The following is a 23,490-nucleotide window of genomic DNA, read 5'->3' on the forward strand; positions in this document are numbered from 1 at the left end:
GAGACATTCAGAGACAGAGAACAGTGACAGAGAGAACAGAGACAGAGACATTCAGAGACAGAGAGAACAGAGACAGAGACATTCAGAGACAGAACAGTGACAGAGAGAACAGAGACAGAGACATTCAGAGACAGAAAGAACAGAGACAGAGAGAACAGAGACAGAGACATTCAGAGACAGAGACATTCAGAGACAGATTGAGGGCATTATCACTGTTATCCAAGAATGGTTGGAGTACTCTGGGAAATGATATGGGGGGGGGGGAGGGACAGGCGGCAGCACAGGGTAAGGGTGCGGGTCAGCAAGGGCAGAGATGGGAGCCCAGGCTGGAGAGGCAGGAGGAGTGAGCAAGGGGGCCGGTAGCAGAACAATTACACTTTGGGAGAACAGGATGAGTAGAAGAAATAGACATGGGGGGGTGGTCCAGCAGACAGAGCCATACCTGAAGTCAGCAGCTAACTAAGGGCTGTGGGGCCCTGAGCCGGTCACATAACCTCAGCCTCCATTTCCCAAGGTGGTTGAAAGGATCAAATGAAACATTTGTAAAGGCACTTAACACAGTGTGTGGCATACACCAGGTGCTTAATAAATGCTTATTCCCTTCCCTCTTTGAAAACTTTCTTCCCCCCCCCATGCCCGCAGACCTGTATATTAATTTCTTCCAACTCTTGGGTGCCCAGAGTCACCCAGCAGAACATGGCGGAACCCACTCCTTCCTCTCCGCTGCCCCCCACACAGCAGGCACTTTGCTCCAACCACTGCCCCACACTGCCTGACTCTCCAGTAGCTCTCGGAGCTCCAGGTGAGGGGAGGAGGTGGGAGGAGCTCCCAGAGCCATAGGGCCGGTTCCCCGTCTCCCCCCACCCCCACCCCACCGCCCCGCCCGCACCTAGTCCGGGGCCCACTGAAGGCCTTCGTTTTTGAAGCCAAAAGGCTGTCGAGCCTGACCCACAGGTGACCCCCATCCCAGGCCATTCTGGTCCAGCAGGAAAACTCCAATTTTCAATTTGCTGCCCAATTAAAATTCATTTATTCCCCTGAGTCATCGTGTAGTGAGTCAGTCTCGGCTGGAGCATCCTTCAAATAGCCCTGACCTTTCTCTGTGGCGGGGAAGGGGCCGCCCTCCCAGGAACCCCGGCAGCTGATGATCCCCCGACTGATCGGCTCCGGACTCAGTGGTCCCCACGTCCCTGCCCGTTCGATGGGGAGCGCTCCGAGGGCAGGGGCTGGCTCTTGTCTCCCTTTGTACCCACAGCGCTCAGCCCAGCGTCGGGCACATGGGAGGCGATACATGGGTGCGCTGCCCGACTGGCGAACGCACACGGGTTGAAAACCGGGGCTGTGCTTAGAGATCGCTGGGTCCGTCCATTTTAGAAAGGATGAGCAGACACCAAGACCTGAATCTTCACTCCCCAGCCCCCCCAGCTACGCGCCCCCTCCCCACGGAACCATCCTAACCACAGGGGTGAAGGCTGGCCTGGAGTGGGGGAGGGGCGGAGCCAGGAACCTGAGATGGGGAAGGAGAGAGACCGGTTGCCGTATGTGAGGGAAGGGGCTGCCCTGGGGGCTCCACTGCCAGGGAGAAGGAGAGGGAGAGAAAATGAATGCTTGTTAGTTGGAAGAAGAGATCAAATTTACTTTAAAAGAAAGAAAATTGAGCCCTCCCAGGGGGAGCTCCTTTGTCCCCCTTATCCCCCACATCTTCCCAGGAGGACAAGGGCAGCTTCCCCTCCCTAGTCAGCTCCTCGGCTGGGCCCTTAATTCTCTTCTCCTCCAGGGGACCTGACTCGGACTGCGCCTGGCTCCCCAGCCTCGGTCTCCCCAGCTGCCACTCCCCCCCCACCCTGTGGCCTCTGACTGAGAGACCCCCATCCTGGAAAAGGCCCCTGCCCCAGCCCCCTCCGTGCTCCCTTTTCTAGCCCCCATGGACCTCACCACCCACTCCCCTGGGCAGAACCGTCTGGCTTGTGCCCTCTCCCCTCCCTCCAACTGTCTCTCCCCCTCCCTCCCTCCCTCCTCCCTTCCCTCTCTCTCCCCTGTCTCTGTCTTGTCCCTCTCCTGTATTCCGTCTCCCTGTTTCTACCTCTCTCCCTCCCTCTTCCCTGTGCTGTCTCTACCTGTCTCTGTCCTCCCCCCAAGCCCCCCGAGAATTGTTTATTGCGGCACCAAAGACCTTTCCTGAGCCCTCCTCCTCCTTGCTTTCTTGCTCCTCGGGGCCAGGAAGTAGTGAGCGGCAGGACCAGAATGGGGACCCCCACACACAGTGACACTCCTTAGAGGGCCTGATTGGTTTTGTCTCTGTAGCCCCCAGCTTGGCCACCACATAGTGGGCATCAGAAATATGAGCACCTACTGGCTGCCAGACGCTGGGCTCAATGAAAGGTGTGCCTGGGACAGACCCGGGGGGCTTAACAGTGTCGGATCAGGACTGTCCCCTCTGGGCCCTCCCCTCCCTGTCCAGGCGAGTACTCAGTGATCGGTGACCCTGCTTCCTTGTTCCTCACCCACAATCTGCCATCTGCCCCCTCCTGTTGTCCCTGCCTGGCAGGCCTTCCTCCTCCCCACCCCACGAGCCAACCCGGGCTTTCCCTGGGAGCCGGCCTTCCATTTGTACCGGCTCCCTTGCACCCGAGGCCGGCACATGGGTCTCTCCCATTAGAAGGAAAGCTCTCGGAGGCAGGGACCACGTTTCTGTCTCTCTTTGTACACCCAGGGCGTAGCAGAGCCTGGCATCCAGTCGGCGCTCATTAAGTACTTGTCGGCCCACCTCCTTCTGTGCAGTCAGAAGCTGGCTGGAAGGGCTGATGTGCCCTGAACAACGGACTCGAGGACATGACCTCGTACATGGGAGATTCAGGTCCTCCCGGGTCACTCACGCTCCCGGGCCTCCCAGGAGGGAGCTGATGCCGTCCCAAGGCCAGGCGCTGTGGGACGTGGCCAGCGCTGCACTCCCCAGGAGCACAAGGAGACCGCCCCGGCCTGGGGCTCCAGGTCCCAGCAGGGAGGGCCAAGTACAGCCAGAGCCGAGGGAGATCCTCTGGGCGTTCCATTCTCCCCACCTCTCCTAACTCAGCTCAGAAGGAAAGAAGCCCACTTCCAAGGCTGTTTCGCCCCCGAATTCTCCCCCCAGAGAAATGTCTGTCCACGGGCCCATGTGAACAGGGCTCCGGCCACCAGCGCAAAGCGAGGCACTAATTCCTGGAGGGCGTTCCCTCAGCTCCTCCCCAAAGCGAGCCGGCCTCTCTCAGCAGAGCCTAAGGAGGGGAGGTGCAGGGGGGCCAAAGTTCCCTTTATTTAACTGTCTGTCACAAGCGGGAGGGGCCGGTAGGTGGTGACGGGCAACCCATCATTTGTAAACGCACCAAAGCGTGGGATGTCACCCCCACCCCAAATCAATGAAATATAAAAAAAATAAGCAACTGAGACAGTTTTTATGGAGATATAGAAATTTCCCCAGGCGGCTGCTTCTCAGTCTCAATAAACAGCAAACGATTTTAATGCATCTTTCCCAAGAGCCCCACTCGCCCCCTTGGAATGAGGGGTACACGGCCCCTCCCTCCAGGAGACTGTCACTCAGGACCTTTTCCTGCCTCAGGACCCTTGGGGAGAGAGCAGCTGTCCATCTCGGCTGGGACTCCATGAGAGGGGGTGAGATCTGAAATGGAGGGGCCGGACTCAGCAGGATCAGCCCCGGTCTCACGGCCCAGGTCTCACGCAGTGCCGGACAGACGTCTGTTACCCAGCCTGAGCACGTTCCCCGGCCGTGGTACACAGTTTCGGGGAGGAGGAGACTCCTTCCACATCACCCACGAGGCCTCAGTAGGGGCGGCACAGAACGATGCCCAGCCTGTCCGGCAGGACGGCCGGACGCCTCTGCTGCAGGGCCGGCCCGGAGGCTCAGACACTAAGGCCGAGCCGAGCCCACCCCTGCCACTCCTCACAACTCTGGGCCTTCTGGGGCCCCAGCACCCGGTGCTGGCCCAGCTCCTCGAGGACGCTTCAGCCAGGTCTCCTCAAGATTTTATTCCAAAGTACAAAAAGATAAAAACGAGGAGCCCCCAACTTTTCTCACATCTCAACTCTGGAGAGGGCGGGTCCCGGCTCCTCCCTCAGCATCTCCCCGGGTCGTGGTGACATCCAAGCTCTGATTCTCCCAGAGTCGGAGGAAGCCGACTAATGAGGAAGCACAATGGGGAGGCGGGGGGGGGGGGGGGGGGGGGGGGGGGGGGGGGGGGGGGGGGGGAGGACCCAAGAGCAGGCTGTAAGCTGGGACAGGGCTACTAGGGATGCTCTTGAGCAAGGCCCATGTCTTCCTGCCCCGGACACGATGTGGCCTTTTAACCCCAACACAGCAAGGTCCGGCTTCCTCACGACACCCCTGTTCCCTTAAAGCTGCTGCTTCTAGAAGCTGAGACACACAAACATGACAGAAACTGCTTCCAGAGCCTGCGCGGAAACACGGCCCTGTGGTCTGATCCATTTAGACAAGGGCTTCTTGGGCCCCAGGGCTTCTTGCTGTACATTTTTATAACCCAGAAAAAAAGAAAAAAGGGTTTTGTGCAAACCCAGGTCAAGAGTCTGGCTTAAGAAATGTGGGGGACGCTGCCAGGAAGCCCCCCATCTGTCCCACCCATAGGGAGTCTCCTCAGCACCCAATCACTCTCACACTGATAGGTTATTTCCGGCCTGCCCCCCTTGGCCCTTAAATGGGGGCTCCTGAAGGAAGAGCTAGTAGCATTGCTCCCTTGGCATCCCCAGCAGCTGCACATACTGGGTGCTTTGTAAACACGTAGAATTCCCCTGCCCCCTTCCTCCGGCCCCCACAGGAGCTTCACCGTGTCCCTCCCGAGGCTAATCATGTAGGAGGACGTCCCTGTCCCCACAACGGCCGGGGACCCTGGGAGCTGTAACCATCATTAAAGCTGGCACAGCTCAGGTTCCGCCCAGCCCACTCCCCTGCCCCAGGCAGAAGGGTTCTGGAGCGATGCCTCTGCTCTCCCCTAGAAAAACCAGCCAAGTAACAGGCCCGGACGCTGCTGCAGTGCCCACGCCCCGAGACCCGGGAGCTCCTGCCAGCTGCCAATCCCACCAAGTGGGGGAAACAGAGCCTCGGAGAAGGCAGGGAGCGAGGCACACTGGCTCAGCAAGCTTTCCTGGCCCAGCTGCTGCTGGGACGGGGATCTCCCAAAGAGCGGGGAGGGGGGCTCCCAGCCCCTCAGGAGTCAGGGACGGCGAGGGTGGCTCAAAATCAGGCTGCTTTGGGGAGGGCTGGCCAGTCACGGGATTCCAAGGGGGCTTGACCAGGACATTGGGGAGGGGTCTTTCTAAAATGCATGATCCAGGGCAGTCCAGAAGTGTGTGGGTGCGCTGAGGAGCCGTGGGCAGGCGTGAACCTCCCTCTTCACATAAGCCTGAGAGGGTAGAGCAGCCTGCCCAGCTCCTCGGACCCCAGTCTTCCACCAAGCCTGTCCTAGGAACAGTCCCAGGGGACCGACAGGGTCTCACACAGTCCTTCAGGGGCCTGTCCCAGGGATAGTTAAGGGGACCAGAGAAGCTTCTCAGAGTCCCTTCGGGGGGACAGTCCCAGGGACCAGGGGGCTGTCTGAGTCATAGCATCTGAGGTGGCCGACGGCCTCAGCCCGACTTCCTCTTCTGGGCCTCCGGCTGGTCCACGGGGGTGAGCTGCTCTCTCTTCTGCTTGTAGAGGCTCAGGAGCTGCTCGTCCACCTGCACCCCAGCCTCCTTCAGCTCCGACAGCACCTTCTCCAGCCTGTGGACCGTCCGTGCGCCCTGGATCTTCCTCTTGCCCAGGTACAGCATGAACTCCTGGAAGTCCAGAAGCTGGCACTTGTCCACCTCACAGAGGTTCTTGGTGTCCTTTGATTTATCCAAACGCGGGAAGAACACGATCCCCGTCATCTTCTCCAGGTCGTGGATACTCACCTGGAACTCGGTGAGCTGGGGCCGGAAGCCAATGGCGTCGTTGGGCACCACAAAGGCGCCCAACACCAGGGGCTCGGTGGAGCTGAGGCTCCGGCGGGCCAGGATGACCTTGTAGAGGTGCGAGGGGACGGCCACGTTGTCCTTGCCGATCACCTACAGGCAGAGCGGGGACAGCAGCGTTAGTCGCCGGGCGCGAGCAGCTGAGGACCCAGCTCCCAATACTAAGTACCCACCATGGACCTGGCCCCGTGAATCCAATGCAATTGCCAAAGAAAACAATTCATTCGAAATGTGGACCCCCAGACAAAGCAAGCAGCTAAGGGGGAAATGCCACAGGCCCTTCAGAGCAAATCCCCCCTTGGAGGGCACGGAGCGGCGAGCAGGAGGGGCGTGGGGAGGAACCACGTAATCCTTGTCTCAAAAGGTCACCCTTCTGTGTGGCTGTGGAGCGTGGCTTCAGCGCCTCAAATTCACCAGAGGGAAGAACAGCTGGAAGGGGCTCATTCCCATGCCTTGGAAGAAGGGCCAGATGCTGCTCCTGCTCATCTCTGGTGCTCCTGATTTTTTAAATTAAATCAGCTGCACGTAAATGCTCAGAGCTCCCCCTCACTCTCGGCCGTCACACAAAGAGCGGCTGGACGGCATCAAATCAAATCCTTTGGAAAGGTCCCCTCCCCCCGCCCAAGAAGACGCAAAGCCAGGGTCACATTCGAAAACCTAACGAAGTTGCCTGTGCGGGTCTGCTGCAATAATGCAATAATGCTCATTATCGAGCCCTTTCACATTCCCATCCCATCGGCTTAAAAGCCGTATCTGTTTTCTGAAGAAGAAACCCAACATTCATTTCCTTAATGGTTTCCAACAAAATGACATAATCTGCCTAAAGTGTGCTCACAGCATTAACTCTTCACGGCTCCCGCCCACCCACCCGATCGGGGACAGTCACGACCACCCCCCATTGCTTCTGACTCGCCCAAGGTGGGCCAGGGTCCCGGAGAGGGAGGCAGCTACACAAAGCTGTAGGGGAGGCCGAGGGTCAGGGTTGAGGCTGCAGGAGGAGGCTGGGGAGGTGAGGGAGCACCTGAAGCCCGGGGGGAAGCGGGCAGAACCCCAAGGAGCGGCCCATGGAGCCCAGGAGCTGTAGTCCCGGAGGGGCACAGAGCCTTCCTTCCATCTGACAGGTGAGGAAGGCAAGATACAGGAAGACTGACTGACTGGGCAAGACTTTCTCACGCACTCAGCATCTGGACTGGGTCTGGAACCAGGCGTTCTGACCCTAAACCTCTACCAAATCTGAAGGAACCTGGGCCAAGGAAAGCTCCTGAAGCTGAGTCCTTTGGAGTCCTGAAGCCCCTGGGTGAATGGGCGGGGGTAGAAGGCCATGAGACGATCCCACCCCCCACAATTCCAGATCCTACTTATGTGCCCTCTGCCAATCCTCGCCAACACCGCGGACGCCCTCTCAGGTCCCTGTCCACACTGTCCACCCCTTGGCTCAGTGTTCAGGGCGGTCTTACAATCTCCCTATGGCCACCTCAGACCCTCGGCCCGGGCTTTTAAGAACAAGACCCTCCGGCTCCGGCTCCGGCTCCAGCTCCAGCTCCGGCTCCAGCTCCTATTCCAGCTCCTCTGGCTTCCTCCAAGTCCCAACCAAACCCTCACCTCCAGGAAGTCTTTCCCAAGCCCCCTTAACTCCAGGGCCCTTCTCCTGTCAGTCATCTCCCATTTATCCGGCACTTGCTTTGTGCAAAGCACCGCACCTGCAGCCCCCCCTCCCCGCCCCCACCTATCACACCTTAAGTTCTCTGCCTATCTGTAGTTTGGCTTTCAGCAGGCACTTAATAAATGCTTCCTGACTGGCTGACAGCCCTCTGAAAACTACATTCCCCCAGAGCCGCTGAGGAAGATGGGAGGAAGTCGGACTTCAGTGCTCACAGCCAGCCCAAAGCAGGGGCAGCCGGCGCCCTCTGCTGGGCTCCTGAGGGATCCGCCTTCCCTAGCTCAGGTCCTGGGCCTTTCCTCTGTCTCCCTCCATCCTGCGCCCCAACCCTTGGGGGAGGGGCCTCTGAGAGTGGACTAAAGGCAAAGGGCTCGGAGGGAGAGAGTTCCCGGGCGGAGGGAGCAGGAGCGGCCAGAAGGTGCCAGGCTCGGCAGCGGGCACGGTCCCTACGGCTCAGTCCCCGGCCCCGACTTGAGAGGCTGGGGGAGCTCCCTTGTTCCCAGCAGCCACTCGCCCAAATCCTCCCCAGCTCAGCCCCCTCGGCCGTACGCCAGGAAGCCACTTTAGCAGTTCGCAGCAGCCGGGACACGGGTCCCAGCCAGGCCAGGCTAAGGAGAGCCACTCGGGCCCGTCCCAGGGAGGCGCTCGGCTCTGGGGGACGCCCACTGCCTGCCTGCCCTTGCTCAGCCCCCCCGCCCCGACCCATTCCTCTATCCTGAGCTGCCTTTTCCTCAGCAGATTCTACCCTGGAACCGCCACAACACCAGCAGGACCTCAGCCGTTCTCTACTGGCCGTTCTCTGCCCCCGACTCTGGATCAAACCACCCTGAGGCCGAGACCCTGGAGCCAGAAACTGCGGAAGTGCTCGGCCAGCGGCCGGCTGAGCTTCCCAACAGGGGCCCGGAGACTGTGTGTGTGTGTGTGTGTGTGTGTGTGTGAACGTGTGATTATAAATACAATAAAAATATGTACATGCAGTAGGGGAGCTACACGCACACACACACGCGGGGCAGTAGAGCTAAGTGTGGTTACCTGTAGTAAGTGCATCTATGTACGTGCACGGGGAAACTGCACATACACACGGGGGGACGTATCTAAGTATGATCATACACAGTGTATATTACATACGGGGGAAACTATGTGCATGTACACAGGGCGATGTTCTATGTATCACTATATAAAAAGCAAATATACGTACAAGTAGAGGAATGCTATACCCATACACACGGAGTCGTGTATCTGTGTATGACTATATACAGTGAGTGTATACATGCACATATACAGAGAAACTATACACACATACACGGGGCGAGGTACCTAAGTGTGATGATATAAGTACACACACACACACATATACAGGGAAACTAGACATATATACACAAGGTAACGAATCTAAGTAGGATCATGTAAAATATATATTACATAGAGGGGGAAACTATATACATATACATGGGGCGATGTATCCAGGTATGATCATACACAGTGTATATTACATACAGAGGAAATTATATGCATATGCACGGGGCGGTGTTCTATGTATCACTATATAAAAAGCAAATATACGTACAAGTAGAGGGAAACTAGACACACACACACATATGCACATACACGGGGTGATGCACTATGGAGGACTACACCATACAGCACACACTACACACACACATACATCTGCACACACACACGGGGGGACGTATCTAAGTATGATTTCATATAGAGTAAATATATGCGTACATGATGAGAAAATGACACCTTCCCACAGGGTGGAGCATCTATGTATGAGTATACAAAGTACATGTGCACATATGGAGGGAGGGTTCTGTATATGTGCTACACATACAGATGAAGTGTGTGCGCCTATAAATACACAGACACAGACACACACACACATATATACACACTTATAACATACACAGTGAGTGTACGTGTTGGCACAGTTGGGAAACTACACACACACACGTGCGCGCGCGGGCTCAGGACGGCCTCACTCTGCCCTCTAACCGGCCGCAGGCACAGAACCCCGGTTTTCTGCCCCCCATAAGTAGGTCCCCCCATGACTGTACCCACTAAGCAGACCCCGGGCCCAAAGCCGAGCCCCCACAGGACCCGGTCACTGGCTCACAGAGCTGGGGGCAGGGGGCAGGGGGCGGGGGGGGAGAGGGGTGCCGCCCCAGGAGGCTCCTGCCCAGCAGGAGGCAAGTCCAGGAATGGGCCGAGCCCTTCATGCACAAGGCAGAGCGTGCTGCGGGTGCCACCTGGTGGCCTTGGCCGGTCACTGCAGCCGCCCGAGCTGCTGGCAGCCATGCCCACGGTGCACCCGGCTCCCCCTCGGAGCCAAAGGCGTGGGCTTCGGTGCGGCCGTGGAGCCTGTCCCGGCAGGAGAGTGGGGGGGCCCTGCTGGGAGCCCAGGCTTTCCCTGACATGGTGGGTGGGAGAGGCGGGACATTTCCAGAAACCAGACAGAACTTCTAGCAGCTGCAGCTTCTGTCCTAGTCCTGAAAACCACAGCTCAGGCAGGAGGCTCAGGGCAAGATGCCATCACCCTGCCCAGCAACAAGCACTGCTGCCTTCGGGGAGCACTCCTACCTTTGGAGAGCACCCCTGCCCTGAGGGAGCACAAAGGGCCCCAATGACCGGTGCCAGAGCCCATCAGGCCTCCCCAACTCCAAGGCTGAGGCCCGCAGCCTCCAGAACCAGGTCTTTGCAGTCCCAGCCCCCAGCTGGGCCCAGAAGAACAAGAACTACAAACGTGCTCCCAGCAGCCAACAAGAACAGAGCCCTTCCCCCACACCGAGCTCCAGCCGTCCGGGCGATGGGGGGCACTGCCCCTTCTAGAAAGCCCCATAGGGGTGCCTGCCCAAGGTGACCCCCAGGTACAGAACAGGGAGGGGCCGTGCCTTCAGGTGAGACAGCCTCTGCCCCGCCCCTCTTCCTCCTCCCATAACCCTCCCAGGGTGTCTGAGAGCGGCCCCAGGCCAGGAGGCCTCCAGACCCCGGGCTCCCACTGGACCGCAGGGGGTAACCCAGGAGACCCGTGTGGGTGGGGCCCGGCTGGACAGCTGTCCCCAGGGTCACCGCGCAGGCTCATGGGCAAGACTGCTCCGACCCCCATGAGCTCCGTTCCCTGCCCGCACACGGGGGTGACGTGGAGGCCGGGCCTGACAGAGAAGGCGGGACTGCAGTGCCACGGTACCCGGGGGGGGGGGGGGTGCGGGGGGGAGGGGGCAGCATTGAGACAGAGAGAAAGGAGGGGGCAGCCCGGGCTTGGGGTAAGGGAGCGACACTGGTATGTGGTTGGGGGAGCTGCGGATCAGAACCACCTTGATGTAAATATGGACGATACCCCGTCCCTCCCCCACACCCCTTCCCTGTACATCTCAGCACTTGGAGGCTCTTTTGTGGGCAAGTAAAGAACCAGAACCAAGCAGACGCCCACTGGCTGGGCAAGAACCGGAAGAACACAACCGCCAGAGCGGCACTGATGCCAAGGAGAGGAAGGCACAGAACACTCCGCTCTGACTGCAACAATACAGGTGGCGCCAGCCAAGGGCCCCCACAGGCCCGGCCCGGCCGGCTGCCCAAGGACTTCGCAGTCTCTGCAGGTTCTAAGGCCTTCTGAAGCGTTATGAGAGATGACACGGCAGGAGGGGACACTGGCATGGTGGCTGCCCACTCTGCTCCTGGCCCCAGTCAGGACACTCTTCGCCTTGGCCATTTTGTACTTATCTTCCCTGCACCTTGTAAACTGTCAGCTCGGGGGTATGGCTGTGGCCTTGGGACTGCCCAGGGTGCCCGGCCAAGGGCCCCGCCCTTAAGGACCCCACACAGGGGCCCCGTCCACAGTGCCTGGCCAAGGGCCCCCGCTCACAGGGGCCCCCCCCCATCAGGGCCCGGCCAGCTCTCTCAGCCCACAGAGAACACAGGACCAGCAGGTCCTTCTGGGGAGCAGACGGTACCGGTGTGAAGCTGGGCCCCTTATCTTGGAGGAATCCAGAAAGGCATTTTGGGGGCCTCCTCGCCAAGCCGGACCCTAACTTTCTGTGACCCAGAAGGGCCGAAAACTCAAGTGCAAGCTGGAGTTTGTCTGGTGCCACGGCTCTCACCGGCCCTCACCGGGCCTGCTGAGCGGCCATTTGTAGGACAGAGACAACCCCTCCTGAAAAGCCCACGGCAGCTCTCACAAAGCGCCCCTGAGGAACGGTCCGAGGCCACCGGACATCTGACAGAACACTCAGGGAGCCGACCTGGACAGAACATTCAGAGCTGCTTGCCAAGGGACTAAGAGGCCAAGGCAAAGGAGCAGTTTTCAAAAAGGCTGCAAACTACCCATGACCCCGTGAAAAATGGCCCCAAAAATGCAGAACAGGCTCCCAGGAGCCCGACTCCAGCAAGCACAGAGACCTTGGAAGCCGCTCGGGAGGGAGCTAGCAACATGGCGAGGCTGGGCGCCACCCCTCAACCCACAGGCTACAAGCGCATAGGACAGGCCACGGCTGCTGATTCGGCTCATGAGCCTCCTAGAAACAGGCGTTAGAGAAGGAACCGTTGGGGGCAGGGACGGAGAGAGGCAGTGGCTGTGAGAGGGTCCCCACCCCTCCCTGCGCCTGTTTGCTCATTTGTAAAACAGAGACAGATATGACAGCTCAGAGGGTCCCGTCCAGCTCAATGATGGTCCATGACACATTATCAAGTCAAGACATCTAGGAGAAGCAGAGTCACCCTGTGAGGGGCATGAGCATCCCCAAGATGCTCAATAACAGACTGAACTCTGGAACTGTTCCCAGCAGAGGGAGCCCCACTTATTTTGGGGAGGCGAGCCCACAAAGAGGAAGAGAGGAAGGAAAAGGGACGGTGAGGGGAGGATGGGGAGCAGGAGGGAGGCCCTATCTTTTCAAATCTCAGATGAGAAATAAAGAAATTGAAGGGACTGAAAATGAGCAGGAGGCCCTGGCTGTGTATATTTAAGTTACTCCCTCTAACCCCCTCATGCATGAGATGCATGAGATCCTGAGTGTTCTCTCCACTCTGGATAGTCTCTCCCTTCCGCTGTTTGTTATATTCAGGGTCCAGAGTTTGCTGAGCAAATGCTGAAAGCCCTCGGCCTCCGGTCCCCAAGTTCGGGGGCAGAGCTGGCATCGGGGGACCGGCCGAAGCCCGTGGCCCAGGGGGAGCTCCCCCAATCTCACGCACACCAGCTCAGGCTCCTACCTCATAGGTAACTCTCTTCTTCCCGTCTTTGCCCATCTGCGGCAAGGTCAAGGGCCCAGACACTATCCAAACGTCATCAAACCTCTCCGTTAACTCCCGGCAATACATTTCCATTCTGCAAAGAGAAGAGTCACAAGCGCGGCTGTCAGTAGCTTGAACATGGAGGAAACCGGCCTCAAGGAGCCCAGACAGGACCAGCTGGAGCCACAAGCTGAGCCGCGGCCCAAACACTGACCAGTTCCTCCTGTCACCAAGACAGAGACTGAATAGGGACAGTCTCTATGGGGACCCCAGAGGAGATGCGGACTGAAGCCCTGGGAGCTGAGGAGAGCCCGAGAAAGGGGGGCCACCTCTAGGGCTCCCCCAGTGGGCTTTCACTTGTGGCTCTGCCTGGTGACACAGCCGGACAGGGCCCAGGTCTGAGGAGCCCAAGGGGTCTGAGCAGTCACTGAGACCCCCACCTTGCTCTTGCTGCCCCTCTGGGCACCCATGCCCAGGTGAAGGGGAAAACAGAGCAGACCCTGACTCTGCACACAACACAAGGGGAGCTTTACCATCTCATCTCTTAGAAAGGGCCCTATGGGTGCCTGGCTGACCTGGCCAAAACCATCACTGGCCAAAACTTCCCTGGGTCTTTAAATGGCCCAGAAGGATTTGGGGGAGGCTCGTAACCCTGCGCCCGGGAGGGACTGCAGGGCCCTGAAAGAGAAGAGGATCCCATCGCCCCTCTCCACAGCCTCAGTGCCTGAGGGGCCCGCCCGGGACGCCTGCTTCCAAGGTCTTGTGCCGGCTGAGCTGGACCTGGGGCAGCCAAGGAGGAGAATAGGCTTGGAAGGGCCTCCCAAGCTCCCAGAGACGGTGCTGTGTGCAGAGACCGTCGTCAGTCAGAGGCCTGTCCCACCGAGGCGCCTTCTCAGCAGCTGCGGCTCAGTGGGGCCCGGGGGCCCAAGCCAATGTCCCCGTGGCCGCGGGCCCTTCTCCGGACAGGCTAGAAGGCCTCTCCCACATCCAGCATCGGGGCTGCTCCGGCCTTCAGACCTGACTCCCCTCAACTTCCCCAGACCCTCGGGGGCTCTGCCCGAGCCGCCCTAGCTGGGTATTCTGGGGAGAGCCGGGCACAAGCTCCAAAGAGGGTCGGACTTGGGAGTGAACAAGACCCGACCCTTCCTCCAGCACTTATTAGCTGGGCCCCCCGGGCCAGTCTACCCATCCTTTTGCCTCCATTTTCCTCATCTGTAAAAGGGGGTGGTAATAGCCATTCTCAGAGGGCTGTGGCGAGCACTGAATGAGATCACGTAACCGGAACAGCGTCAGACCGGAGGAGGCAGTGCTGCCCCAGAAGGCCAGGGCCCGGCCGCCAGACCTTGAGGGGGTCCAAGGGAACAGAGCGAGACATCCCAAAGCGGCCGTGGGGGCCCCCACACCACCAGACCGCTCCAGCAATGCGCTTTCCTTCAGGCTGAGTCAGGAATGGCGCTTCTAAAATCTTCACACTTCACCCAATGGCTGCTGTTTAAAATCCACCCTCTGCCATTTATTTACTACTTGCTCCCACAGGCGTGAGCCTGCCTGGTGCCCACAAGAAATCTGGGCAGGGAAGGCCATCACCTTTTCAAGGAGGAGAGGCTCCGAGGTTTGCCTGATGAGAACAGCTCCCATTCCGGGGGCTCTCCAAGGCTTCGGCTCCCCCCCAAGACCCTCAAGGAGGAGGGGCGATGACCCTAGGAGGCCGGTGAGGGGGCTGGTTTTCGCTTGGCCCCTGGTTCCACCAGCAGAGGGCAGCCCCGGGCCCTCCCCTAAGTCCTAAGAACTTCTTTCCTACTGGGCAGCCCGCTCTCCACCCACTACTCCACGCTGCCTCACCCAGCCGGGGGACACACTTTGTTACCCCCACTTGGCACATGAGGAAACCGAGACTCAGAGCCGTCAGCATTAGTTCAATGCCAGAGAGGAACCAGGTCGTTCATTAGGTTTCCCCACAACGCTCACCCACAGCCTGAGGTTAATGACCAGGTGCTTAAAAACCCTCTGTAAAGGGTCAGGGTGAGAGAGTGGGGGGCTCCAGGTCGGGGGCAAAAGAATCAGCAGGATGGGGACGGCGGGAGGGAGGAGGAGGGGTCTGGCTGAGAGGGATCACAGGCCCTGGTACAGGGACCGGCAGGCAGTGTTGTCGGGCCGACAGTGAAGGTGCTGACCTGCAGGGACCCCCAAGTGAGGGCTCGGGGCCCCAGAGGGGCTCAGCCAGTAGTGGAGAAGCTGAGCCAGCCTATGGGCTTGAGTTCCCTGGCAGGAGGACGGCCCCGGGCCGCCCGGAGGGCCCCTTCCAGCTCTGTGGCAGTGGCCGCTGTGTCCCCCTTGGGAGGAGCAGGATCAGGCAGCCCCGCCCCCTCAGGCCCACTCACCTGTTCCAAAAGCCGGCATTATTGTCAAAGTTCTGCGGCACGATGTTGGAGAGGTAGAAGGTTTCCTGCATGGCTTCCTGTGGGGAGAGGGGAAAATGGCTCTCAGGGCAATGCCCGCCCAGGCTGGCAGCCCCGGGCAGGGGAAGCAGTGGCAGAGGCTGACTCAGCTCCACGGGCCCCCATCCCAACGAGGACAAGCACAGAGCAGGCTCCGGGGACAGAGGAGCCGGTTACTGGCAAGTGGCCCAACGGATGCCCCCTGTCGTCCCCCTCCCCCACCACAGGCCTCCGCCCCAGAAACACTTGTGGATCCCCCTTTGCCTCCAAATGCATCGAATCCCCGAGAAGTGAGTCCGGCCCCCGTGAGCCCGCCCTCAGGAATGAGGATATTCCTGAGCAAACCCCAGGCATCAATACCCCCCGCCCGGCTGCCACGGTGAGAGGACCCCTCACGGGCTCCTGGGGGCCGGAAGACCTGGAAGCGTCTGCAGAGCAAGGCCCAGGGAAGTACAAAGCAGAATCATGGGCTCTCAAGTTTACCCGCCATCACCCCCACAACAAGGCCCAAAGCCTGCACACTGCCCAGGGCAAGAGGGGAACTCTGGGATCGGGGAGAGTAGCAGGCCCCCCACGTGGACCGCTGTCGTCCAAGACTCCCCCAGAGATGTCTGACCCCGGGCCCTCGGCACCATGCCTGTCTCCACTTTATCGAGCAGCTTCAGAGCCAAAAGTGAGACCCACAGTCAGAGAGAGATGCAGGGAGCTCGCCCGCCAAGCAACCAGGCTGTCGGCCTGGGAAAACGCAGCCGAAGAACGAGCCACAGGCAGGCCTTAAGGGTGGGAGCCCCTCACTCTTCCCCAACTCCTTTCCCCCATCCTCTGCTGCGCCAGATCGCCTCATTTCTGACCCAGGAAGCCTGGGTCAGTGTCCTGGCTCTGACCAAAAGTCTTAAGGGAGAAGAGAAGCTTGGACAGTCCGGCTCCCCGTGGCGGACGTCCCCCCGCCAGCCCGGCTCCCCGTGGCGGATGTCCCCCCGCCAGCCCGGCTCCCTGTGGCGGACGTCCTCCCGCCAGCCCGGCTTGCTTCCCCCAGCCCCCAGCTAGATCAACTTAGGAAAGCAGCTACAGTTGAGAACTTGTTGTTTCCAGCGGGCGCCATGTGTCCGCGCGACCAGCCGCTGCCCAGGAAGTCCTCGTTGTCCGCACTGAAGGCCGGGGGGATGCTGGGGTCTGGGCGGAACTTACAGTGCCTTCGGTCCGCGTTGCCTGAAGAGAAACACAAGCAATGTTAAATCCCCGGGGGTTGCTCAGCACAAAACACCCTCACGCGGCCACCCGAGGGGCACAAATAACCTGTGCGTGGGAGCGGGTGTCTGTGTGCTGTGACTCCTGGGACGGCCCAAACACTCGGTGTCCGGCTGGGAAGGCTGCTGGCACAGTCCTGCCACCCAATGGCCCGGGCTGGACGGCGGCTCTCGGGGCCCAGGCTACAGCCTGACAGGTGCGGCCACAGCCCAGCAGGCTCCCGTGGCACGCTTAGGCCAGCCTGAGCAAGCACTCGCGCTCCCAGGAGTCTGACGCAGAACCCCCCCAAGGTCAGCATCTCCACAGGAAGGGCCCAGGAGCCCCCGGGGTCGCTGTGCCAACTGAACCATTTAGCCTCTCCTTGGCAAAGGAGAAACTACATTCTGAATTGTGCCTGGCAATGGCCCAAAGGAGTCATGAAATCTAATAAAACATTACCCATGAGTCTCAGGACTAACTGTGCAAAGTGACCATTTGTCACCCTATTTGCAGCCCCCCCATCGTCATGTAGCACGCAGGGCTGGGTCACACATGGTGAATCAGGAGGACCTGGGTCCGAGGCCCAAGACAGCAGGAATTCATGAGCTCTGGGCCTCTCCTGCACAACCTCACACACGGGCCCCCCCAGCCAGGCTAAGCCCACACTGGGAAGCAGCGGCCATCGGAACCGTCCGGTGCGGAATAAGCAGTCGTCCATCAGTGGGATAGGACAAGACAACAACAGTCAATGACAACAGTAAAAATGGCAAAAATGCTCAGAAAACTCGCACACAGCATGGCGGAGACCAGGCACTGACCAACACCTAACCCCCAGTACCAATATAAGGTCAAAATGGGTTCATGATTTAGATGTAAAGGGTGATACTAAGCAAATTCAGAAATCAAAGGCTAGTCTAGCTGTCAGATCTGTGGAGAAGGAAGGAATTTGTGGTCAAAGGAGAGCTAGAAAACATTAGGAAATGCAAAATGGATCATTTCAGGCCAGGTTCAATAGACTTATGATGGAGAGACACGTCTGCACCTAGAGGGAGACTGTGGGGACCAAGTGGGGATCCAACATAGTATTTTCACCTTTTTTATTGTTTGATTGCATTTTGTTTTTCTTTCTCATTTTTTCCCCATTTGCTCTGATTTTTCTTGTGCATTGTGATAACTGTGGAAAGAGCTTTAAAAGAATTGCACATTTTAAACCTATATTAGATTGCTTACTGTCTTAGGGAGGGGGAAAGTAAGAGAAGGAGAAAAATTTGTAAGACAAAAAGTTTTACAAAAATGAATGTCATGACTCTGAGACACCACTACATACCTCTCAGACTGGCTAAGATGACAGGAAAAGATAATGACGGATGTTGCAGAGGATGTGGGGAAACTGGGACACTGATGCATTGTTGGTGGAACTGTGAATGGATCCAGCCATTCTGGAGAGCAATTTGGAACTATGCTCAAAAAGTTATCAAACTGTAGTTTTCAAACTGACAAAAGATTATAGGATGATCAATTCTGATGGATGTGGCCATCTTCAACAATGAGAGGATCCAAATCAGTTCCAATGGATCAGTGATGAACAGAACCAGCTACACCCAGGGAAAGAACACTGGGAAATGAGTGCGGACCACAACGCAGCCTTTACACTCTTTCTTTCTGTTGTTGTCTGCTTGCATTTTTGTTTTTCTTCCCAGGTTATTTTTACCTTCTTTCTAAATCTGATTTTTCTTGTGTAGCAAGATAACTGTATAAATATGTATCCATATATTGTAATTAAGATATACTTTAATATATTTAACATGTATGGAACTACCCCATCTAGGGGAGGGGGCAGGGGGAAGGAGGGGAAAAGTTGGAACAGAAGTTTTTGCAAGGCTCAATGCTGAAAAATTACCCGTGCATATGTTTCATAAATAAAAAGCTATAATAAAAAATTTTTATTAATTTTAAAAATTGAATGTCATGTATTTGGGGGAATAAAAGTACTACTGGCAATCTAAAAATACAAAAACAAAAAGCCAGAACCCCTGCCAGCTATCCGGTCCAGTCCCCACATAGGACCATGCTCCCTTGGCCTAACGTTGTTTCGCACTTGCCATATTCCATCTCCGCCTCCATGCCTTTGCACAGAGGAACAGCACAGAGACTCTCATTCCTCACACCCCATGGCCTCCCAAACAACAGCAACCAAAACAAAAAAAGGGTGGAATCCTACGCTTCCACCCGCCTTTAGTCTCCACAGCTCTTTCTGGTGCAGATGCTCTCTCCGTCCAAATCTCTTGGAGTTGCCTTGAATCACCTCCTTGTTGAAAAAACCAAGCCCATCACAGCTGATCGTCACACAACTTGTTGCTTCTGTCTAGCTCCGAGCCCGGATGCAGTTACCTGCACGCGGCCTCTGGAGGGCGGTCTGGAGCCAGGCGCAGAGGGCTCTCAAACTGCGCATCCCCTTTGACCCAGCAATCTCACCCGAGACTGGGCCGTGTCCCGGAGAGATCACAAAGGAGGGAAAGGGACCCACACGTGCCAGAGCGCTTGTGGCGGCCCTCGTGTAGTGGCCAGAGGCGGCCAGGGGCGGAGGCCCTGCAGCTGGGGAGCGGCTGAGCAAGTGATGGAACATGAGGGCTACGGGGTATCACTGCTCTGCGGAAACGCTGACACAAGGATCTCAGAGCGGCCGGAGAGGCTGGCAGGAGCTGAGGCTGAGGGAAGTGAGCAGGGCCAGGAGAGCATCACGCAAGGCCACAAACGCTCACCGAGTGCCCTCCCGCGGGGAGCTCTTGGAGAAACTCGCCCACCCCAAATGCGGTTCTTGAGCCGCCTCTTCTCCCAGCACTGTTATAACTAGAACATTTCCGTGCGGGAGCAGCAGCGCCCCTCGGAGGGCGGCCCCCCTTGGCTAGTGCGGGGAAAGGCCCCGGAGCGCAGCGCCCCTCGGAGGGCGGCCCCCCTTGGCTAGTGCGGGGAAAGGCCCGGGAGCGCAGCGCCCCTCGGAGGGCGGCCCCCCTTGGCTAGTGCGGGGAAAGGCCCGGGAGCAGCAGCGCCCCTCGGAGGGCGGCCCCCCTTGGCTAGTGCGGGGAAAGGCCCCGGAGCGCAGCGCCCCTCGGAGGGCGGCCCCCCTTGGCCGGCGCAGGGGCTGCAGCCACAGTACAACGTGTACATAAAACACGGAAACACGGTCCCCGTCTCTGCGCCGCCCCGAGAACCCGCCGCCCCTGCTCTCCGCAGAGTCGGTTCGGTCAGAGTCTCGTTTCTAAGCAGTTAAATGGTTTAACCCTACGTGAGCTCACAGAACTCTGAGGTAACTGCATCCGGACGCAGCGCCCTTAAGAGCCTGAGCGCCCCATGCAGAGGAGACGCCCCGATTCTCTGGGTCCGGGGAAAGCTGAAAAGGTCTCTCAGGAGCCAAGCACTGGACTCAAGCTCAGGCCCCTGGCCCCGCCCCTCCCAGTGTGGGCCCGCCCCCCGCAGTGCGGAAGGCGGGGCTATTTCCCACGGCCCCGCCCCCAAAAAGGAGTGGGCAGGACATTCTGGCTGCATTTCCGGGGAGACCAGACCTGCCTTTCTAAGGGAGCTCTTGGGAAAGAGCAGCATCCGCAGGAACCTGGGCCCTTGTGAAACATCCTGCTCCGAGCACCCAGAAATAACCTAGGGGCGCCTTAGGGACCCGCCGGCTCCGCGAAGGCGGAACAGCGCCCCCTGGTGGCTCGGCGCGGCCCCCCCTCCCCCCCCCGCGGCTCCCCCAGCAGCTCCTACCCCGCGTCTTGTTCCGGGAGATGTGCTCGATGACCCACCGAGGGCCCCGCTTGGCCTGGTCATAGGACAGGGCGTGGTTCGTGTAGCACCGGGCCTGGGTCCCGCTCACAGGGAACCCATACTGCTCCAAGATGGTCTCCTTGGCGGGAGCTAAAACGCAAACCAGACAGCGCCGTCAGCCGCAGGGCCGGGGCCGCCAGGCCTTCTCTGCTGGGCCCGGGGCCTGGCCCGGAGTCCCGGGGCGGGAGCGGGGGCTGGGGGGGGCAGCAGGGGGGAAGGGGCTTTTACAGGCTCGGAGACCCGATCCCTCAGGCTCTGCCAAAGATGTCCCAGGGCGGGGGGTGACCGGGAAACAAAACTCCGCACCCGGGAAACTCTCTTTGTGCCAGGCGCCTAACCCAGGGACAGGAACCTTGTCTGCACGTTCTAGCAATGGTGCATCACGGGAGGCGGCCCGGAGGCTCCGAGGGGGGGGAGAGTCCGGGCCCGGAGGCTCCGAGGGGGGGGAGAGTCCGGGCCCGGAGGCTCCGAGGGAGGGGAGAGTCCGGGCCTGGAGGCCCCTGGGGAGGGGAGAGTCCGGGCCTGGAGGCCCAGAGGGGATGGTCCGGGCCTGGAGGGCCCCAGGGGAGGGGAGAGTCCGGGCCTGGAGGCCCAGAGGGAGGGGAGAGTCTGGGCCTGGAAGCCCAGAGGGAGGGGAGAGTCCGGGCCTGGAGGCCCCGAGGGGAGAGGAGAGTCCGAGGGAGGGGAGAGTCCGGCCTACAAGGCCCCTGGGAAGGGGAGAGTCCGGACCTGGCGGGCCCCGGGGGAGGGGTAAGCCCCGGCCCGGAGCCCCGCAGCCCCCCCAGCAGGCCTTTTGCGCCTCAGGCCCCAGGCACGGCTCATGCCCTCATGGCGCCCCCACAGCCGACCCTCCCCCCCTTCGGGGCATCCCTCCTGGGCAGGTGCCTCAGGCTTGTGGCTCCCCAGGGTCTTCACGCCGACTTCCCGGCCTGGGATGTCCCTCCCCTCCCCACCTCGGCAGGCGCCCTTGGAGCAGCCACGCCGGGGAGACCCTCCAAATGCGGCCCCAGCTGGGCTCCGAGCCAGCTCGGCGGGCACTGCCACGGCTTGTGCCCGCTCCGTGCAACCTCCACCCCCGCATCCTGAGCCCAAACCGGGCAGTGAAGTCATGACTCCCGGGCCCCCCGAGCACCCGTGCCTGCTTCCATGCACAGACACACGCGAGCATCCACGTACGCACAGCCCTGTGGGCACACGCGAGCACAAACAAACCCCCGTACACACACACACGCTGTGCACACACACGCGAGCACAAACACACACACTGTGCGCACACACACGCCCCCACCCGTGTGCACCACATGCAGGCACACACACGCGCCCCCGCCAGTGAGCACAGACCCTGTGGGCACACACACGCCAGCACAGACACACCCACCCGTGTGCACAGGAACAGGTGCACCCCCGGCCCCTCAGAAAATCTCACCTGCCGGCCTCCCGGTGCTCGAAGCAGAGTCTTCCTCAGGGTTGAGGAGGAGCTTGCGGGCAGCGAGCCCGGCTCCGGCGGCACCTATGACGGTCCCGGCCAGAAAGCCGGTGAAAAAGCGCCCGGAACCAACTAGACGAGAAATTGGAGCCGCCATAGCTCCCGCCAGATCTGTTTGTTATTAGCGCGCATGCGCAAGGCAGGACCGGACTGGAAAACCGCGATTCCTCAGCTCACGCCGGCCCTGTCAATCAGTCGGGGCGCATGCGCCCTGCCCGGGCTGGTCGCCAAATTGTGGCGTCATCGTCCGCGCCCTCGAGAATGCGTAAACAGAACGTGAAGCTTCTCCCCAACGGATATCCGCCCTTACTCTGCCAAGGAGCATGCGTGAAGCGAAGCCGCAAGCCTACCCGCCCCACCCCCACCTCCACCCCACCCCCCCAACCGATGGAGCTCATTTAGAAATCCTCCCGCGTACACAGAACGAGCAGACTGCGGATAAAACTGCCCAAGAGCCCGGCGAGAGCCACCGCCCTGGACTGCGGCAGAAAAGAGCGAGAGCGCATGCGTGTCTCCGGCGGCACTTTCTCAGCTCCCTTCTGCCTTGGCCCCTACTGGCTCCGAGCGGAATGACAAGGAAAACAGCCACAGCCGCTGTAGTAACTAGAGCCCTTAGCTCGGGGCGCCTCCTGCCTGCCCCGCCTTGCGAAGCGCTTCCCCGCTTGAGACTCTGGCAGGAACACGTTGCTTCCATCACCCCCATTTTGCAGGGGGAGAAACTGAGGCAAACAAGGGTTAAGGCGTTGGCCCAGAATGGTGCCCCCGGAAGGGTCCGAGACCCCGTTTCCGCCCCCCGGGACCCTCGGCAGCCTCCGCTCGCAGCCCTTGTTACCCGCCCTCGGCTTTGCCACGGAGCAGGAAGGCTCGGGTCCGAGACCGGTGTAACCCCAGCGGGGGGAGCCCTGAGCTTCGGAGAGGGGGGGTGACGGGGGGGGGTTGGGAACTTTGCTATCGCGGTGACGTCATGGGCCCAGACCCCGCGGCAGACACTGCGGCAAAGGAGATGACGTCATGCACCCCGGGAATACTCCGCGTCGTGCGGCCCCGGGTCCCTCGGAGCAGTTTCCTTATTTCTCCCCAAAGCTCGCCCCCCGTCCTGGGGGTCCGGCTGCCCCCGCAGGATTTTAGTCTCTGAAATCTTCCCTCCCTCGCTCCTAAACCCTTCGGCTTCTAGCCTTCCGCAGCCCGGGGGGGGGGGGGGGGGGGGGGCGGGAGAGGGGAAGAGGGGGCCAATAACTGCTCCCCTTACACCCCCGGGGCTGGTACAGACGGGCGGGGCTGTTAAGTCGCCTTTCCGTTTGTTGCCCGCTCCCGGGGTGGGGACTCGGCCACGTCCAGGGGAACGTCCCTTGTATCTGCTGCTGAAGCTCAGCCTGTGAGAGGCGACGCCCCAGGATTCCCAGTTTGTTGGCTGCCCCATCACAGATTCTCAGGGTCCCTCCCCCCGAGTCCCCATCGTTTCCACCCCAGCGACCTCCTCGTGCGGGGCCTCAGACCCAGGGCCCCTCCGCTTCCCGACCTTTTCGGGGCGCAGTTATCACTGGGGCAGGGGGGAACCTGCGCGCCCCGCCCTGCCCCTGTGCTGGGGGGCCAGGAAAGCCCGCGGCCCCTGCTCCGGGCACAGCCCT

The 23,490-nt window shown here is 59.8% G+C and overlaps 1 protein-coding gene across 1 annotated transcript; it reads right to left on the minus strand.

Annotated features, from left to right (window-relative positions):
- Positions 1-3,270: 3,270 nt before the first annotated feature.
- Positions 3,271-23,086, minus strand: EXOG (exo/endonuclease G). The gene is made up of 6 exons (XM_031952500.1): positions 21,803-23,086; positions 20,317-20,466; positions 16,397-16,536; positions 15,271-15,347; positions 12,869-12,983; positions 3,271-6,096 (listed from the first exon to the last, which is right to left on the minus strand). The coding sequence occupies exons 1-6, from the start codon at positions 21,957-21,959 to the stop codon at positions 5,635-5,637; spliced, it is 1,101 nt and encodes a 366-aa protein (XP_031808360.1). The 5' UTR covers positions 21,960-23,086; the 3' UTR covers positions 3,271-5,634.
- Positions 23,087-23,490: the final 404 nt, after the last annotated feature.

The sequence above is a fragment of the Sarcophilus harrisii genome, chromosome 1 (genome assembly GCF_902635505.1).
Source record: "Sarcophilus harrisii chromosome 1, mSarHar1.11, whole genome shotgun sequence".
NCBI classification, from domain to species: domain Eukaryota; kingdom Metazoa; phylum Chordata; class Mammalia; order Dasyuromorphia; family Dasyuridae; genus Sarcophilus; species Sarcophilus harrisii.

Bases quoted from the DNA above. Each gene is read 5' to 3' on its own strand.
- EXOG (XM_031952500.1), bottom strand. From the start codon at position 21,959: ATGGCGGCTCCAATTTCTCGTCTAGTTGGTTCCGGGCGCTTTTTCACC. The intron at 20,467-21,802 runs GTGAGATTTTCT...TTTGCGTTTTAG, and splicing joins GAGCACCGGGAGGCCGGCAG to CTCCCGCCAAGGAGACCATC. The intron at 15,348-16,396 runs GTAGCTGCTTTC...CTCTCCCCACAG, and splicing joins GAAACAACAAGTTCTCAACT to GAAGCCATGCAGGAAACCTT.